Source organism: Chenopodium quinoa, unplaced genomic scaffold, assembly GCF_001683475.1.
Source record: "Chenopodium quinoa cultivar QQ74 unplaced genomic scaffold, ASM168347v1, whole genome shotgun sequence".
Classification (NCBI taxonomy): Eukaryota; Viridiplantae; Streptophyta; class Magnoliopsida; order Caryophyllales; family Amaranthaceae; genus Chenopodium; species Chenopodium quinoa.
In genome coordinates, this window is record NW_018745448.1 from 9756376 (window position 1) to 9777689 (window position 21314).

General features: G+C 34.9%; 2 protein-coding genes across 2 annotated transcripts; one reads left to right on the plus strand and one right to left on the minus strand.

Moving 5' to 3' along the window:
• Positions 1 to 16325: 16325 nt before the first annotated feature.
• LOC110713779 (shikimate O-hydroxycinnamoyltransferase-like) lies at positions 16326 to 16784 on the minus strand. The gene has a single exon (XM_021892223.1). The coding sequence runs from the start codon at positions 16782 to 16784 to the stop codon at positions 16326 to 16328; it is 459 nt and encodes a 152-aa protein (XP_021747915.1).
• A 3481-nt stretch (positions 16785 to 20265) lies between these two features.
• On the plus strand, positions 20266 to 21006 carry LOC110713780. The gene has a single exon (XM_021892224.1). The coding sequence runs from the start codon at positions 20266 to 20268 to the stop codon at positions 21004 to 21006; it is 741 nt and encodes a 246-aa protein (XP_021747916.1).
• Positions 21007 to 21314: the final 308 nt, after the last annotated feature.

Genomic DNA, 21314 nt, shown 5'->3' on the forward strand with positions numbered 1-21314 from the left:
CCCCACTATTTCTTTTAACTTTGATACCCAAAACTGTATCAAGTTCATTCAAGTCTTTCATCTTAAAGCATGAACTTAAATAATCCTTGGTTTCATTTATGCCTTTCATGTTAGTTCCAAAAATCAGCATATCATCAACATAAAGACATAAAATGACACCATAATCCTTTTGTAAACTTAGAATATATACATCTATCTGCAGAATTATGCACAAAACCATGAGATAAAACTACGGAACCAAATTTTTTATGCCATTGCTTAGGGGCCTGTTTTAAACCATATAATGATTTAAGCAACTTGCAAACTTTGTTATCATTTCCAAGAAGTACAAACCCTTCAGGTTGTTTCATGTACACCTCCTCATCCAAATCTCCATTTAAAAATGTTGTTTTAACATCCATTTGGTGAACATGCAAACCAAATATAGAAGCTAACGCTAATAGCACCCTAATCGATGAAATTCTAGCCACGGGTGCATATGTATCAAAATATTTTATCCCTTCTCTTTGTGAAAATCCTTGTCCAACAATTCTAGCTTTGAAAATTTGTATTGACTCATCATCAACATTCTTCTTTACCTTAAAAATCCATTTGCAACCAATAGCTTTGGATCCAGGTGGCAAATCTGATAAAACAAATCTGATAAGACCCATGTTTTATTAGCCATTAAAGATTCCATCTCATCATCAATTACCTCCTTCCAAAATAATGCTGCATTTCTAGAACTCATTGCTTCTTGAAATGTTTTGGTTCATCATTCTCATTTTCCACATTAAAAATAAAAGGGATTTTATTGGTAACAACATTTTTGTCTCCTTCCACAAGAAAGGAAAGTGCTTGAGAGTCAATAAAATCTGGTCCCAAATTCTTCTCTTTTTTAGCTCTTACACTTCTTCTTGGTTCAACTGGTTCACTAGGTGTTACCCTATTATTCTCACTAGGAGGAGAATTTGTTTGTGGTGATTACAATGATTCATCAACACTTTTGGAATCACTCTTGAATTTATTTTCAAAAAATTCAACATCTCTTGATTCCACTATAACATTTGAGTCTAAATCTAAAAGTCTATATGCTTTTGAATTTTCAGCATATCCCACAAATACACTTTTCAAAGCTCTTGGACCTAATTTAGTTTTCTTAGGGTCCGGGACTATGTAATAAGACAAACATCCCCAAACTCTAAAATAACTAATGTTAGGCTTTCTCCCTCTCCAAATTTCATATACATTTTCATTTTCTTTGAAGGAATTCTATTAAGTACATGACAAGCTGTTAGCAAAACCTCAACCCATAGATTCATAGGTAAATTAGAGTTAACAATCATGGCATTCACCATATCACCTAAAACTCCATTTTCCCTTTCAGCCACCCCATTTTGTTGAGGTCTATAAGGTGTTGTAGGGAATATTTCAAGCATTACCTCTAGCTTGAACCCCACTGTGATCATACACTAAAGTACGGTGGCGTCCAAAGGGAAAGAAGATAGAGCAAAAGAGTCGCCAACAAGTTTTAGGAACTTGTAAACCGTCCACGAGGTGAAGGTTACACTCCTTAACGGTCTAGGAGATCGTCAACTCCAATAGCTCTGGAACCATGACTGGTAGTTCGGGGATGAAGGTACAAATTCAACCTAAAAGAGATTGAACCTGCCCTAATAATAGGCCTCTACTTTATTCTAATCGTATTCATGTGTGCTTTCTGACTAACATGCAATCAATAGGATTAGCCCTAAACCTGTTTATCTATGTTGGTTGAATATTAATGCACAAATAAATCTATTATTGGCGTTCACTTGAATTATAATCACATTAAACCTAAACAAGATTATTAATTATCTTATTAAGCGTGATTACAAGTACCAATTCCCTTTAAACATGCATAAAAGGTGTGATCAAGCAATAACAATAAATATTAAGCAACATAATAATAATAATAACAATAATTTATCGTAATAATTATAATCATAATAATAGTAATCATCATAAAATAATCATATTTATCATAATCATGTTAAAGCATAATAATAGCAAGATCCTAGGCATGATACTAACAAGATTGATAACAAACCCTAGCATGTCACTAAACATCAAAGATAAAATATATAGCCCTAACATGATACTATCATGAATATTAGGAAAGACAATAAAAGACATCATAGAAATCATAATTTTCATTATATTCTTTACCCTAAACATGATACTAGGAACTTAATGTTGTCATTCTAACCATCAAATTAAAAAAAAATCCTATCATGGTACTAGGAACCAAAATAACAACTTAAGCATGATTTCTATATCATAAAATCAATAAATCATTAAAGCACTTACTTGGATGCCTCGTATCTCTTTCAAATAACAAAATAGACACGTTAGTAACTTAAAGGAAAATAATTATTAAAACAATTAAATTATATAATTGAAAGAGAGATTAGGGACCAAACCCTCAGAAATTAAACCTTTCACGTCTAGGGCGTAGGGCGAAGGCAACTTCGAACAATGCTAGGTATGTCTAGTGCTAATGTATGAGGAATTGTGTTTGTAAAAGGCTAGGCTAGAAAGAGGGAGAGAGAATCAAGAAATTCTTGATGAGAGTTGGTGATTTGAAAAAGGGGAGATATGACCTCTATTTATAGAGAAAAAAGAGGGACGAAGAATAAGAAAAGAATCCGAATTCGAATCGAAATAGAACTCGATGGATAACAGTTTTTGCGCATTTTGTTTTTATCATATCTTTTGATCCAAAAGTCCAAATAAGACATATAATATGTAGTTGGAAAGATCTTGAAGTCTAATTTCTAACCCAATTAAAGTCAGATTAAAATATGTTTTATATAAAAAGATATGGCCGAAATAGTGGGACGGTGTCGGTTTTGGTTAGAGTTTCATATCTCATTCATATCTTTTTCGTTATAACTTGGATTTAATATTATAATATATCATTGGAAAGATAATTTCAAGATCTATCCAAACATATAAAATTTGGATAAAGATTATGAGGCACGAAAACAAAATCTGACTGTCTTTGAACATCTTTTAATTCGAATAGAATTAGGATTTAAGAAAAAGGAAAGTTTTAAAAATGGAAAGTTTTTATTTAACTCAAATTCTTTAATCTTATCTTTTCGAAAAGGATAATTAAGATCTTTTAAAAACTTATGGAAGGTTCTAATTAATCCTAATTAGTTTAGGAATAGGATTAAACCTTTGGACCCTCCACATGATCATTGGGTCGTAGGTAAAATCCGATTTGGGCCCAGTTTAGTATTTTGGCCATAAGTTCCTCATTATTCATCGGAATTGGGCTGATAATATATCGTTGGAAAGGTATTTTCAAGCTCCATCCAACTACACCATTATTGGACCCATATCATGCACCAAACTAAAACTGGAATGCACGTTTTTCAAAAATAGGGTAAGAAAAGAAATATTTTCAAAAACAGAAAGAAGAGATATTTTAATAAAAACATCCTCATCACTAGACTTTTCACACTTTCTCTTTGTTCGATAATCAAATGACGTGAAATGTATTCATCACTGGGTTTGGTTTTGGGGAGACACAAATGGGTGTCTACAGAAGCCCTCACTTTGACTGAGTTTGGAGAAACGCACGTTTCCAAAACGAAAGTCAAAGTAGAAATAGGGACGGAGAATGATTCAGAACTTTCTGTGATCCTAAATCATTCTTGTAACGCCGATACCTGCGAACTAGCATTAGTTAAACAGATAAAAGAGTTAATAAACGCGTATCTTGCACCGTCGAGCACACGTTTCTGAAGTAACCGATTTGCTACTGTATTACTATTTTAATGACCTCCTGCAAGCTAGGGAATGCCATCCTTCTTGAAAACTGCTACGCTTGTAATCGCCTCCAATTTCCGCCTCTATAATCTTCCACAAGCCAGGGAACACTATCGAAGATTGCTTCGCTTGAAACGATCCTTTTCCGCTTTGTGACCATCTTCCACATCTTAGGGAACACGATCGAAGAAAACTTCGCTTGAAATCACCTTCAGTTGTTTGTGACAACTCTCCGCAAGCTAGGGAACGCTGCCAAAGATATCCTCGCTTGAAGCTACCCTCATTTGTTGCGATAATATTCCAAAGAAAATTATCGAAGACCTCCGCTTGTCGATCTTTTAAAAGCTCGCTTGAACTTTGCTTCTGCTATGCCTGTACGTCGGTGCTTTTGCTGCTTACAAACCTGTATGTCGGTGCCTTTTGCTGACTTATGAACCAGTATGTCGGTGCCTTTCTGAATGAACCAGTATGTCGGTGCCTTTTGCGATGAGCCAATGCATAGGCGCTTTAAGCAAAGTGAGATGATCTTTCGTCAAGTCGATCACTTATTTGCGCTTGTAATCAAATCGACTACTCAATCATGTCAAATTGCTTATAGGGGCTAATAGGCGTACCAAGGAACCTAAAATTGCTGTTCTGAGAGGCTTCGAGCTCTGTCGCTGCTGAAATATCTCTGGCGCCACGATTTTGCTCCGTCGCCAGATGCTGGGATCTAGCGCCAGGCGCTAAAATCTATTGCCAGACGCTGGATGTTGTCGTATGTCGCTAGAGTCGGGTCTTCCCTATTCTGCTTTTTCTGCCGTTGTTACTCGATTTTGCTCCGAACTTTGAACTTAGTCGTTTCCTTTCAACCAAGTCCGCTCAAGTCTTTTGTAAATTAAAGCTCTTCATCTCTAATTTACCGATCAATGTAACTCCTCTTATCTTGGAGGAATCTCCTGTGTCATATTTGTGGTTTTTTCGAAAAAATCCGGGAATGTCCTTGCTTGCTGGGATGCACCTGCATTTATATCTTTGACTATAGGACTTTGCTTATCTTTCTTTAATTATCTTAGGGTTGACCTAAGGTTTAATGTCGCTTGACTCATTGACTTGACACGACTCAAGGAATAAAATTGACTCGCTTTGATTGACTCGAGGTTGACTCGACTCGAAGTGAAATGACACGTGTGACTCATGACCTGTGTGTGCATTGTATTGTGATCGTGCGACTCGAAAATGCAAAAAAAAAGCAAAAATTTTCCGTCATTTTTGTCGTGGAGGGTACTGACTTTCTCCCAAAAAAGAAAGACGCGAAAAAGAATCGAAGTTTTCGAATGCATGTTGAATGAGCTTAGTCAAATGTTGTTTGATACTATCTCTCAAGGTGCAAGGATTAATCCATCCTAGGCTATATCAATGGTTGACTCAATGATGAAAGTATTTGGGTAACTTAGGCATGGAGGCTAAGCACTTCATACTTCATGATGCAATGACAATTATGATTGATGAGTGATGTTGATATGACAAGGCATGCTTCAGCTTTGTGTTAAGATTCCATGACAAAGGGTTCCTAAGGGAAGGTATATTTGGTCATGTATCTGTGATGTGTGTGAAAGTGATTCTAAAGTTAGGCCGCAAGGGCTAAGTGTGTGGAAAAAGAAATTATTTCAAGAAGAGTCAAATGATGGTGACTCTCAGGTTAGGTAAGCTAATGATGTGGGGATCAAGCCCCCAAGTCTAGCTCTAAGTAAATAGGGATGAGCATAGGAGATCCCTTGATATGATCAATTATGTGTGAATGTGAATGTGAATATGAATATGAATGCATGTTTATTACGGCCGCACCTCGATGTGAGGTTGCCTACGTATCCGTTAGGAATCAGGTCGAACGTAGCTCTAGCCGAACCTCGCACAAGTGTGTGTATACCTCAAAAAGGTCTTTTTAAGGGTTGTAACGTGGTTAGGCTAAAGGTTATAGAAGAAAGAGATAAAGGCTCAAGACCCTAGATAAGCCCCCAAGGTATGCTTGAGGCTTTTAAATCTTTTTTTAGCTCTCTTTTATCTTTTGATTTAGCATCTATTTTATTTTTATAAGTGTGGGCAATCCCGATCATGCAGTCTATCACTCACTTGGCATTCATGTTTCTCAGGCAAGGTACCGAGCACTCGATAAGAGACGCAATATGAGACGTGTTCATATCAAAGACATTGGAACACTTGCCCTTTTGTATACTTTTATTGATTTATTTTTCTATTTTTGCTATTTTAATCTTTCGAAGTCACTCAAGCTTTTTATGATATTGAAAACTGCATAAGTTACACACTATCCCATCCCAAGGTTAGGTAGATATAGGTTGAAAAAAGAAAGGTCTATCGTTAGACGAGGCTCAAAGTGGTTTATCAAAAGATGATTGTATATTTTAAGGGTGAAAGGTAATATGATGTGGCTACAAGGGGTGCCTCAAATCATTGGTATACCTTGTGCTCAGTTCGACATGGATTTTATTTTTATTTTTTTTTTGAAAATAATCATATGTAAGGAAATAAATGCTCATTTTATTTAAAAGGAAAAAAGAAAGAATCTACAAAATTAATCTAAGGGAAATAAAGAGGTGCCTATGCTAGACTTATTAGGGAAAAGGTAAAATAATAAAAAAAAAAAAAAGAAATAGAAAAAGAGGCCACGAAATCTTGTCGTTGAAGCTCGCCTCTTGTCTTGTGTCGTTTGCTTTATCATCACTCGCTCTTCTTGTTAGCTGGAGGCATGGGAAGCTTGTTATTATCAATCAAATGTTTGATAGCCTCCTTTATCTTCCAACAGCTCTCAGTAGCATGACCCCTACCTTGATGGTACTTACAGTGTTCATCTGGATTCCAAGTAGACAATCTCTTTTCAGGTGCAGGATCTTGAATAGTTCCAATGGGAGTAATGAGTCCCTTGGCATGGAGTCGATCGAAGGCGGTATCGTAGCTCATCCCAATGGGGGTGAAGTCAGTCCTTAGTTGCTTCTTAGATCCTTGGTTATCCATGGCTAAAACTTCACTGAGATCAAAGGTACTAACATTGTTACTAAAGTGGGCGTTTTCGGAAGAAGAAAGATTGTCGTTCTTCTTTCCTTTCCAGCCACCGTGGTTACTATTGTTAGTAGCTTTTTGCTTTACGAGGTCGTCTTCGATCTCGATTCCGATGTCATAAACAGCCTTGAAAGTATTCATGTTGTGTTGATATTTTAAGTGCTTTGAATACTTTTCTTGTAAGTTCTTGATAAACATCCTCACAGATTCTTTTTCGGTGGGGTCCTCAATCATCTTAGCGGAAGTTTCCCTCCACTTATTGAAGAAAGAATTAAAGCCTTCATTCTCTTTTTGTCTTAGCATTTCAAGTTGTCTATAATCAGTTTCGACTTGGATATTGCATTTATACCTATCAATGAAAGCGTTTACCATCGATTCCCAGGTAGAGGTTTTCTCTTTGTCCAGAGAGAACAACCATTGTTGATAAACGGTTTCAAGAAATAAGGAAAACAAGGAATGAAAGACTTTCTTATCAATCCCCTTAATGTTCATCATAGTTTCAAAGGCTCTTAAGTGAAGGTACGGATTATCTGTTGCCTTAAATTTTGGGATGTCGTTGGCATTGAACTTCTGCGGAAGAAGATCTTTGTCCACCGAGACCCCTTGTGAGCTAATGCCTTGAAACTTGTAGTCACTAGACAACTTGCTCAAACTTTCTTGCATGAGGTTCATCTGTTGTTGCTTCATAGGGTCATTGATTTTGAGGGTTAAAACCTTCAATGCCTCAGTCACGGTAGTCAATTGATTCTTAAGTTCGTTGACTTCTTCTTGAGTTGCCATTATCTTTTTAGCTTTCCTCTTTTGACGAATTGGTTTTTCAAAAAGACTTTAATAAAGTGGTTGTCTTTGATTAATCACCCTTCTCTCCTCGACCAAGTACTGTGGAAAAGGAATTTGGGGATATTCATTGTTAATTATTTGACTCAACTCTATTCAACATGCAATGGATGGAGGAAGTGAAGAAAGATGATGTAGATGGAGGGATGTGAAGAATTAGGAATGGAATGTACCCCCAACTCAAATGACAGAAAAAACTGATTCATGCATGAACCTAAGACATGGTCATGGTGTGAAAAGAGTATGTATAAAGTGTGTGCTAAGACTAGTGAGTGTAGGTGACATGTTAAGACTCGTGTCATGACCATGTGGCTAGACTATGTGACTAGACTCGAACAAAGACTAAGTTAGGACTTCACGTATATGCATTAAACTGGACAGGATGTGGTATTTTAGTCATAACTTTTGATCTATGACTCTGATTGGGATGAAACCAACGCCAAATTAAAGATAAAACTCGGGGCTACAGATCCATAGGTTTTTACGACTCATGGTTCTTCTTAGAACTCAGGATATGACCAAAACAAGTTGACGCTTGTGCAGTATACGGGAATAAAAATTCGGGTTGACTTAAAGGGACTATGACTCGATTTTAAGTTTATTTTTTTTAGCTCAAATTAATTAATTGAACAAAATCCTTTAGTAATTAATTATTTTATTAAGACTTATTTACAAACACAAGTCAAACCAAACGGTTAGTTTAGTCACATAATAAGTATGCACAAGTAAGAGATGCACAAGTAGTCAAGTAGTCACAACATGATGCAATGAGTTTGTAACCTAACCATGGCTCTAGTTCTCTAAAGTTCAGGATATGGGTTAGTCAATAGAGGGTCCATGGTTAATTGTCCGGATGCACCGCGCGGAAGCCTAACTGTGAAGGGTTGGCGCGAGTGGATGGGACGCCGCGAGTTTAGAAAAACTCCCTTCCATGGTTTGGTGAATTCAACATTCTCGGATGTACCCTTTGTTGCTCAGAGCGTTCAATCAGGTATATGGAGCATGAATTCCTATAGGGTTATGTCCATATGTAGAACACATATGGGTTTCAGAAAAGTGAGAAAAACTCAATCAGGAAGTAGGATCGAGAAAACAGTGCTAAAAACTGGTCAAAATTAGAACGCATATTTCTGGCTCGGTATTGGAAGAACTTGGCGCCAGCAAACAGAGGCTGGCGCACAATTTGGCTTTAGCGCCTGGCGACAAAAGCCGTCGCCTGGCGCTAAAGTCAAAGAAGTGGCGCTAGACTTTGTTTCCTGACGCTAGTTCCTACACGCCTCAGCAGCTTTCTGTGCTCGATAAAATTTTCCAGTTTCGCGCAGCATTATTTCAGTCCTAGTTGTGAAAGATATTCCTCGAATTTCCTACGTGTAAAAATCCTATGTTTTAACTCATTACGGATGGTCTTTCCAATGAGATCTTTTTTATGCATATGACAATAATGTTAATCAAAATTACGAACATGAAATACTTAGAACTTTTTGAGTCTCATCCACTCATACTAAATCATTGCCGAAATAAATTTAAGGAATTAAAATAGAAATCCTCCCCAGCGGAGTCGCCAAAAAACTGTAAGGAATATTTCAAGCATTACCCCTAGTGTGAACCCCACTGTGATCATACACTAAAGTACGGTGGCGTCCAAAGGGAAAGAAGATAGAGCAAAAGAGTCGCCAACATGTTTTAGGAACTTGTAAACCGTCCACGAGGTGAAGGTTACACCCCTTAACGGTCTAGGAGATTGTCAACTCCAATAGCTCTGGAACCATGACTGGTAGTTCGGGGATGAAGGTACAAATCCAACCTAAAAGAGATTGAACCTGCCCTAATAATAGGCCTCTACTTTATTCTGATCGTATTCATGTGTGCTTTCTGACTAACATGCAATCAATAGGATTAACCCTAAATCTGTTTATCTATGTTGGTTGAATATTAATGCACAAATAAATCTATTATTGGCGATCACTTGAATTATAATCACATTAACCCTAAACAAGATTATTAATTATCTTATTAAGCGTGATTACAAGTACCAATTCCCTTTAAACATGCATAAAAGGTGTGATCAAGCAATAACAATAAATATTAAGCAACATAATAATAACAATAACAATAATTATCGTAATAATTATAATCATAATAATAGTAATCATCAATAAATAATCATATTTATCATAATCATGTTAAAGCATAATAATAGCAAGATCCTAGGCATGATACTAACAAGATCGATAACAAACCCTAGCATGTCACTAAACATCAAAGATCAAATATATAGCCCTAACATGATACTATCATGAATATTAGGAAAGACAATAAAATACATCATAGAAATCATAATTTTCATTATATTCTTTACCCTAAACATGATACTAGGAACTTATTGTTGTCATTCTAACCATCAAATTAAGAAAAAATCCTAACATGGTACTAGGAATCAAAATAACAACTTAAGCATGATTTCTATATCATAAAATCAATAAATCATTAAAGCACTTACTTGGATGCCTCGTATCTCTTTCTAATAACAAAATAGACACGTTAGTAACTTCAAGTAAAATAATAATTAAAACAATTAAATTAAATAATTGAAAGAGAGATTAGGGACCAAACCCTCAGAAATTAAACCTTTCACGTCTAGGGCGTAGGGCGAAGGCAACTTCGAACAATGCTAGGTATGTCTAGTGCTAATGTATGAGGAATTGTGTTTGTAAAAGGCTAGGCTAGAAAGAGGGAGAGAGAATCAAGAAATTATTGATGAGAGTTGGTGATTTGAAAAAGGGGAGATATGACCTCTATTTATAGAGAAAAAAGAGGGACGAAGAATAAGAAAAGAATCCGAATTCGAATCGAAATAGAACTCGATGGATAACAGTTTTTGCATATTTTGTTTTTATCATATCTTTTGATCCAGAAGTCCAAATAAGTCATATAATATGTCTTTGAAAATCTCTTGAAGTCTAATTTCTAACCCAATTAGAATCAGATTAAAATACCTTTTAGATAAAAAGATATGTCCGAAATAGTGGGACGGTGTCGGTTTTGGATAGAGTTTCATATCTCATTCATATCTTTTTCGTTATAACTTGGATTTAATATTATAATATATCATTGGAAAGATAATTTCAAGATCTATCCAACCATATAAAATTTGGATAAATATTATGAGGCACGAAAACAAAATCTGACTGTCTTTGAAAAATTTTAAATTCGAATAGAATTGGGATTTAAGAAAAAGGAAAGTTTTAAAAATGGAAAGTTTTAATTTAACTCAAATTCTTTAATCTTATCTTTTCGAAAAGGATAATTAAGATCTTTTAAAAAATTATGGAAGGTTCTAATTAATCCTAATTAGTTTAGGAATAGGATTCAACCTTTGGACCCTCCACATGATCATTGGGTCATAGGTAAAATCCGGTTTGGGCCCAATTTATATTTTGGCCATAACTTCCTCATTATTCATCGGAATTGGGCTTATAATATATCGTTGGAAAGGTATTTTCAAGCTCCATCCAACTACACCATTATTGGACCCATATCATGGACCAAACTAAACTGGAATGTACGTTTTTCAAAAATAGGGTAAGAAAAGAAATATTTTAAAAAACAGAAAGAAGAGATATTTTAATAAAAACATCCTTATCACTAGACTTTTCACACTTTATCTTTGTTCAATAATCAAATGAAGTGAAAGGTATTCATCAATAGGTTTGGTTTTGGGGAGACACAAATGGGTGTCTACAGGTGCACTAACTTGATGTACAATTCCATTATCCTCATAAAAAGAAGTAAATTCAGTAGGAAAATATTCCCCACCTCTATCACTTCACAAGATCTTCAATTTCTTGCCCTTTTGTGTTTCAACCATGGCCTTGTAAATCAAGAACTTGTCATAAGCTTGATCTTTTTATTTCAGCAAATACACATATGTAAATTTAGAACAATCATCAATAAAAGTAATAAAATTCCTATTTCCACCTCTAGTTAAAACATCATTTAACTCACAAATGTCAAAATGTACAAGCTCTAAAATTTCAGAATTTCTGTCCACCTTTGGAAAAGGTTTTTTCTTCATTTTCAATTGGACACAAACTGCACATTTATTTTTATGTTCATCATTAAATGAAATTAGTCCAATTTTATTCATAAATTTCATTGTTTGATAATTAACATGTCTCGATCGATTATGCCAAAGATTAAAACTTTAACATTCAACAATATTAAAACTGAAATTAAAAGATTGCACATAAGAGTAATTTGAACTTTCATCTTTATTGATACTTAGTTTAAACATATCATCAGATACATAACCTTTGCCTACAAATGTTCCTGCCTTTCTAATATCTGATGATAAAATAAGCTTTTTAAATTAACAAAAGGATAAGCTATTATTTGGCCCAAATGAATTTTCACTTTCCTCCTATTTAAATTAACAAAAGGATAAGCTATTAGTATCTTTTCATGATAAATTTCTTTTTTCCGTTTTCACACTTTTTACAAAACAGTCCTTATTAATATGAAATACTCTCTCCGTTATATTTTATTCATTTTTCTCATTTTCATCACATTATATTTATTGCATTTATTTGGCCATTATTAAATCTTGTTTATAATCGTATGAAAAACGTTTTGACTTTTTGTAAAATTCATCTAATTCACTTTAGCTAATATTTATGATTTATACATAACAATAAATATAGTCATGTGGGTACTTGTTGGAATCGTCAAATTTATTACTATAATATTTAATTGTTATAAGTTTAATTATTAACGATATATATTTTCAGTCAAAGTTTTACGTTAGCATATGTGCCGTAAGTGCACAAGGAAAAATTTATACCAAAGTTTTCGGTATAAATTCATATGCAACTTCGACAAAATAAAAAATAAACAGGTGGAAAGTTTATGATAGTATAATCGATATCTACAATATAATTGAATTATTTGTAAAAAAAAATTTAGAAAAAAAAAAAACTTGTCAATATAAATGTTTGAACGTGATTGTTAATTATTATACGACTACACAACACATTATATCCATGTTTGGCTGATTAATTATGTTACGTTACAAGAATGTTATACTTTTTCTTTTTATTATTGTCTAGTGCTACCCCTACTTCGGATTCCTGGATCCGCCACTGCCCTCCCGAGTAGTCACATTTAGGGAACACTACCTTCCTTACTCCTTAGTTGATTCTGCCTCGATAAACAAGGCCACCTTTGCATTGCAATCGATCTCATACCTTCCATTTTCATTGTTAAGTTTTAACCTACCCGCCATCGGGTAGAATAGCACTAAGGCTTTACTAAGAGCTTCCCCCAAAATGTTGGTATGAAAAAATTTAGAACAAGATGTATTATTGGGAGAATAGAAGTAGAGAACGTCAGTATGTGAATAAGGTGCACGTATGATCATGTCTAACTTCGTTAGCCAAAGACTACCTTTCGGAGTCTCCTTAGCAGGGTGCACCATTGTTAATTTCTTCACTTTGATGCTGCTCATTTTTTTTTTGATCTGATGACTAATTTTAAGCTTCAAAGAAAGGGATAAAGAAAGTGATGAACTCTGTCTTTGACATGCACTTTAGCTATGGCTTACCAAAAGTGCATGTACTACTACCTCCGGTCCAAATTACTTGCAACTTTGAAATATTTTATATTTCACAAATAATACCCCAAAGTTGCGAGCAATTCGGGCCGGAGGTAGTACATAATAAATCAAACTAGCCATTAATATGTATATTTAGGTACATTTCATTTGGTACCATTGTAGTTTTGATTTTACCATTTGATACCTAATTTATATTTTTATTTCACATTTGTACCGTTGTAATTTTGACTTATTATTTACAAGAAAATCTCATATTTATAATACAAATTCTTAAATGTACATCCTCCATTTTAAGATTTTGTACAAAAAAAAAAAAAAAAAATGTATGAGATGCGCTAGAAGTGGAACCAGCTGAATATAATTATATTATAATCTCATTTTATAGTTAATAATGCTATATTGATATTATTGCGTGAGCTGGTTTTTAATAAGAAAGCTGAATATAATTATAATATAATGGAAATTTTGTGAAAAACTACCTATTATAATCCAGAATTTGCGAGAAACTACCTATTAAAAAAAATGTTGTAATTGACTACCTAATTTTTTAAAAATGTTGTAATTTACTACCTTTACGCCGGATTATGAAGGAGTTTGACCAAAATTCTCCGGCGTTGACTTGGTCACGTGACACTTGATGAAAGAAAAAGGTCATTAAGTGTCACGTGATGGTCACGTGACCAAGTCAACACCGGAGAACTTTGGTCAAACTCCTTCATAATCCGGCGTAAGGTAGTAAATTACAACATTTTTCGAAAATTAGGTAGTCAATTACAACATTTTTTTTAATAGGTAGTTTCTCGCAAATTCTGGATTATAATAGGTAGTTTTTCACAAAATTTCCTAATATAATATAATAATTTTAAAATAATTACCATACCCGATAAAAAATTATTGGAACGGGTACCTGAACCGTTATGGTTATGCTTATCGGATCGGGTACCCTAATTTTCGAAACGGTTACAAATCGATTTTTCGGATTTTTGATTTTTCGATCGGGTACCCTAGTCTGTGCTACTCGGAATGTTAGACTACAAAAATATGTACATTATTTATGTTTTTAAAGGGGTATATGCTTGACTTTGAATAAATTTTTTGATCAACTAATAGTTTTAATTAAACTCTCTAACACCTTTAACATAGACATATAAATGCTTGTGGTTTAATTAGATATAAAAAATATACTTTGAAGAACAGCTTTGAGGTTCAACTCTTAGTTTCTTACCCACTTAAGGCATGTACAGTTTAGCTTAATTTCAGTTCAATTTAGCTCCAATCACTTCATTTCCAAATTCTCTTCTCTCATAAACAATTCATTCCATCTCTACTAAGTTTAGTTTAGTTCAATTCAGCCCTAATCAGTTTAGTTATTTTCAGTAAATCGAAACATACCCTTAGGGTCTGTTCTCATTGACTGAACTGAGCTGAGCTGAACTGAACTGAACTTAGTAGAGTTGAACTGAATTGGACTGGACTGAACTTATTAGAGCTGAACTGAATTAAACTTAACTTAACTGAAATGAAATTAGGAGCTGAACTGAAATGAACTTATTATAACTGAACTGAACTGAATTGAATTGAACTAAACTTATTAGAGCTGAACTAAAATGAACTGAAAATAATCGTATGAGAACAGACTTATTATTGCTCGCTTTGGTTGCGAAAGATGATTGGGGGTATTTTCGTGTCTACAGCTTGAGCTGAGGGTGATGCCTTCGCAGTGATAAACACCTTAAACGGTTCTAATTTTTCACATGGATGCATGATCCCCATATATGGCTTATTTTATGATGTTGTGCGCTTCTTAGCTAAGTCTTTTAATGTTTGTAGTTTCTATCATATAAAAAGAAATTAATTGTTGTGCCGAAAGAATTTGTGTGGGATACTAATGGATGTGTCCAAAGAATTTGTGTCAGTTCATTTCCTCAAGGTCTTTTAACCTTGGTTGGACTTGTTGATATTTCTTAATCAACATAGGAATCAATATATTGCTCTTTTTACCTATAAAAATGGGGGGGAGTATTACTACCTCCGTTACATATTATTTGCAACGATTAGACATTTTTCCTCTCTATTTTATGTCAATGTTGCAAATAATATGTAACGGAGGTAGTACAAGTAATAGACTTCAAGTCTTCAACTATTAAGTTTTTTTTTTTTTATTAGTTTAATTTTTTATTGAGTTGATCCCACAATAAAATATCAATTATAGTGTGAAAAAATATTCACATGTTTTAATCTCATCCATCCCAAGTTATGTATGTCTCAAAAGTTGCACGTATTAGTTCTACACAATTGTTCCTACTTTCAGTAGTTTAGTATTGAGAGTACATAATACATTAATACAATAATACATACCTTTGCGATTTCCATAGTAATACATTACTAGATAAATAAAATTTATTGATTACAATAGTCTTAGGTTTCAACAAGCTAAGCTTTAATTTACTTGTTTGTTAAGACTATGGGTTTTAAATCTTGATGAATTTTAAAGCTCCACTGTACTCACCCTGCCTTAATTTCACAATTTAGGGGTTAAAATAATAACTTTTTGTAGAAAGAGGCAAGAGATGTCAAATGCATCAGCATAACTAAACAACTTGAAATGGAATACACAACTTTGATTGATGTTTCAATAAACAAGATTTAACACCGTTTATTGTGCATATTTAAGAGAAATCATACAAGAGCCTTTCAAGAATAAAAATTTACTTACACTCGGTTGTAAAGTGCACCCATCACATATATATTTTACTCATTTAATATTACTTGCTCACTTTAAAATCTTAAAATGAGCCCACACACACACATACACACACACACATACACACACAAGTGTGAGGGATAGCTCAAGTCGTTAGAGCTTCTCTTTCGATTTTAGGAAATTCTGGCTGGGATCGATTCTCACCCCTACATTTGTGGCTCTCTAAAACACACACACATAAAGAGAAAAAAAAAAAAAAAAAAAAAAAAAAGCCTTTGGATGAACCTACATCCATAAAAGGTGTTATTCCAAGAATGGTCAAAATTTGCTACTAATAATGTTGTAGAAGTACTCCTGAAAAGCCTCCATATGAGTGGAGAAAAGCTTGAGGGTGACTGAAAAACTACCATCCCTAATTGAGCTTGGTGTAATGTAAGATTGGCCTTCATACTTGATTGCATTAATGCCCGTAAACATGGGTCCACCCCATCCAAAATCACCTTCATATAAAGGCAAACTAGCCCAAGAATTTATTGTGAAATTAGGACATGTAGTTGTTTGTGACCCTCGAACAATATCCATTACATTAGGAAGTGATTCCAAATAATCAATGGTTGACTTTATATATTCAATGTCATCAAATTTTTTAATTGCCTCGTGAATTTTACTCGCGGTGTAACTTAATGGTTTGCACTTGATATCTCCTGCCTTTTCTAAACAAGTTGCATATAAAATGATATTACCACAATAACCTTTTGGTAGTCCCATATCTTTCATTCTTGACCGTCAGTTTACTACGATGTAAAGTTTGACGTCTTGATCATTTGGTAATCCACGCGCCATGCATACACTGCGCCACACATGCCCGGCTTGAACCTCAAATGTACTTAGCTTGTAATTTGTTACTTCTTGATGAGATGTTACTTGTAATTTTAAGGTGTTAACTTGGTCTTTAGTCAGCTTCAAGGTACACTCGGTTGTTACCATCTCACCTGATCAAACAATGAATGTTATGGAAACAAAATTAAGATAACCGATTGGGATGGGTTGTTATCTATATGAAGTACACGTGCCAAGTAACTTGTTATAACAATTTGGATAACTGATTGGGACCGTTGGAAGCAAATTAATTTCAATGTTCATTAGAAAATAATCTAAAGTTGGGATTATTTTGAGTGGATGAGACAAAGTTGAGATTATTCTTGTCAATTTTTCCTAAAATAAAATATAATATATTAAAAGACGTTCCTAAAGAAGTGTAGGTTCCACGTGACGCTCTCCTCAACGCGTTACTAAAGAAGTTTAGATGTCACATAGCATTCTCCTCATTTAATTCAATATTTACTCAATGTCTAAAAATATGGTTCTTTCAAGAATTGAACCCATGATCTCAAGTTTAAATTCCAACGTGTTAGCCACAAAATTACCATATTACATGTATTCAATAATTAAATACTAATGTAGATTTTTATCATGGAAATAATACAGTAGCTCGGGACATGGCTCAGGCCTAACACTAATTGCTATATAACATATATATAGCTTATATTTTTGTGCAAATAAAATCAACTTAATTTTTTTTGAAAAGATACACTTTAATAATCCTAACTATGGGCGATTTAATTTTAATAATCCTAACTAAAGTTTATTATCTAATAATCCTAACTATTGTGTATGTTTTCCTAGAATAGTCTCGATGATTGGTAACATGCTGAAAGAGTTCTCTTTTTTTTTTTTTGGTTTTAAATAGCCACGTGTCAACACATGATTGGTCCAAAAAATAAATCAAAAATAAAATTAAAAAAATTCTCAGCCAACCTCCCACCACTTCCAAACCCTAACCCCTCCCCCTACCTCACCGAAAAACGGCCGACCACCCCCTTAACCACCAAAAATCGGTCGATCGACCCTTTATAGTACCTTACCTGACCCATCGCCGACCCCTAAAACCACATACCCAGCCCACCTCGAACCTAAAATCACCAACCTATCCCTCGAAATCAATCGCCCTCTCCTTCTTCTGCCGCAAAAATTGCCCCTCCTCCCTTTTCCCACCCTCAAAATTGGCCATTTCAGCGGTGGGGGAAGGGAGGAGGGGTGTTTTTTGTGGCGGCTTCAAGTTGTAGATATGGTTTCGAGGGTTTTGGCGGTAGATTATTCAAATTGTAGGTTGGTGGTTTTAGGGTCGAAGTAGGTTGTGTTGGTGGTTTTGGAGGTCAGAAGTGGGTTTAATGGGTAGTAGATCGAGTGTCGGCCGACCGGTTTTGGTGGCTAATGGGGGTGGCTAGCCGTTTTCTGGTGGAGATTAGGGTTTCGCAGCGGTGGAGGTGACAGCTCCTGTGCAATGGTTTTAGGGGAATTTTTTTTTTAATGTTTTTTTTTTAATAATTTGGACCAATCATCACGTGTTGACACTTGTTATGGTCACTTGTTATAACAGGTCATTGACCGGTTGGGATTATTGGAGGAAAACATACCCCATAGTTAAGATTATTAGATAATAAACCTTCATTGGGATTATTAAAAGTAAATTGACCATAGTTGGGATTATTAAAGCGTATTTTTCCTTTTTTTTCATGTAGTACTTATTTAAGTGTTTCACTTTTAATGGGCACGTATTCCGATGTAGAATTTTAACTGTTACTCCATTCTTCCCTCTTTTACATTCCTGTTTTCTTTTTTGGATATTTCTAAATTACCTTCCTACTTTCTTTTTTTAGTAAGTAAATTTTTTATCAAATATTCGAAATTATCCTTATATTTTCTGTTTTGTAATTAATGCTTTCTCTATTTTCTCACTCTTATTTTCTAATTCTCACTCTTATTTTCAGAATCCATGTGTATCAATTTATTAGATGAATATAAATGGTCCTTTTTTTTCCACCAAAAAATATTATTGGTCCTTTTTTCTTTTCAAAGAATTGATGACATGCATAAGCGTTAAATATTATTCTATCTTTGTTTTACTCAAAGACATCAATTAAAGTCTTGTAGTTCCCATTATTGTACTTTGTTTTATTGATCTTTGTTTTATTCCAAGTTTCTTGATTTCGGTTTAATTTTACAAATAGGAATGTAAAAAAGGGACGGATGGAGTAATATTTTAATTATCACTACTTTTTTCCTTTTATGTGATGATTGATTAATCATCTTTCTTTTTTCACTGTAGATTAATATGTTTTAATTTTTTTATTCCAATTTTATGGGAATAGGGGGTGTTGTAGTTTTTTTTAGTGAAATAATTCAATTATTTTTGTCATGACTTATTTAAGTGTTTCATTTTAAATGGGCACGTATGTGAATGTTGAATTTAACTATTAATATTTTTAATTATGGTGACTTTTCCTTTTATGTGATGATTGATTAATCATCTTTCCTTTTTCATTGTATATTAACACTTCCTCCGTCCCCTTTTGATAGTCTTTTATGGACAAATTTTAGCCCAAAATGTTCACCTCATTTATTTTTTCCAACAACCATTAATATTAATTTTTTACCAAAATTTCATTCAATTTGCAACAATATTTGTGCAAATTTAACTTTTCCATGTAAATTTTATTTTTCATGTACTTTTATTAATTCTCTCTGATAGATATTATATTTAGGATAATATTTGTCGCAGATTAGGATATATTTAATGTATATTTTGTATGTTTATTGTATCTAGGATTCCTAACGTAATTAGGCCTAGCATTGTAAACTCTATATATTTGATCAATGGTACACACTCCAAATTGAGGAGTTTTTTCCGAAATCTAACATGGTATCACAGCTTAGGATTTAGATCTCAAACTTTTTTTTTTCCAATTTTGGTTTTTGCCTTTTGTTTGGGACCTGTGCTCATTGCCTTCAAGCTAGGGGTGGCAATTCGGGTCAGCAGGTCGGGTTCGGGTCAGATTTTGGGTCGATTTCGGGTTATGCTTAGAAACTATTAAAAATAGTGTAAAACTTAATATTATTACGAAATATGAAATTTGGGTCAAATCGGGTCGAATTCGGGTTGTTCGGGTTCGGTTCAGGTCGGGTTCAGGTCTTTCGCAGTAACTTCGGGTCGGGTTCAGATCGAGTTTTCATGTCGGGTCAGGGTTTGCCAGCCCTACTTCAAGCTTCCACAATTTTTTTTTTCCCAATTAATTCACCAATTAATTATACCTCTCCAACTCCACTTTTGCAATTACCTTTTAATTCTCTTCCTTCAAGAATTTGCTTACTGTACGTAAGCAAAGTGAGTCTTTATAGCAATTTTACCCCCACAAGCATGACCAAGGACAGTGACCATCCACCTCCACCACCTCCTCCACCTTCCACAGAGTATCACCCTGCTCTCTCCGTCAACAACATCAAGAACGCCATTCCGTTGATTCTTGATCGGGAAAAAGTTCAGTACTCCAACTGGGTTGAGTTGTTTGAAGTTCACTGTCACGCATTCAATGTCCTTGATCATATCGACCCTTCGATCCCTCGACCGACTGATATCTCAAACACATTGTGGCTTCGTCTGGACTCCATTGTTAAACAATGGATTTATGGAACGATTTCTACCGATCTCCTTACAACCATCCTTAACAAAGGTGATTCGGCACTTCAAATTTGGACTAAACTGAAGGACCTATTTCAAGATTACAAGAACACACGAGCCGTTTATCTTGAGAATCAATTTAATAACCTTCATCTGTCCAATTTCTCCGACGTCAACTCCTACTGTCAACAATTAAAGGTCTTAAAGGATCAATTGGCAGCCGTCGACCAGCCGGTTTCGGAGCAAAAATTGGTCATTCGCCTTGTCTCTGGATTGGTGAACACTGACTTTGATACAGTTGCTACTATTATTCAACAAACAGAGCCACTGCCATCTTTTGAGTCTGCTCGGTCACGTCTTCTTCTTGAGGAGACGAGACGCTCCAATGACCAAGGTTCATCATCCGCGTTAGTAGCTCAACACGCCACCACCTCCACTCAAAACACCACGCCACCGCCACAAAATCGACCACAACAGTAGCAACAACGGTCCGGCGGTGGAGGTACCGGCAGGGGTGCAAGTCGTGGTCGTGGTCGCGGCGGACCTAACAATAAAGGAAAGGGTCGGGGTCGGGGTCGTGGGAGAGATACCTCTCAACAACAGCAGCCCCAAAATGCTGCCCAAGCACCTAAATGGGGCACACCACCTGCTTGGGCCCAACAACAATTTCCAGCCCAACAATGGGCTCCTTCTACACCCTTTCCATATCCTCAACAGCAACAAGGCCAATTTCGGCCAAATACTGCCCCACCTCGAGCCGCATATATGGCCCAATTCCCACAGCAGCA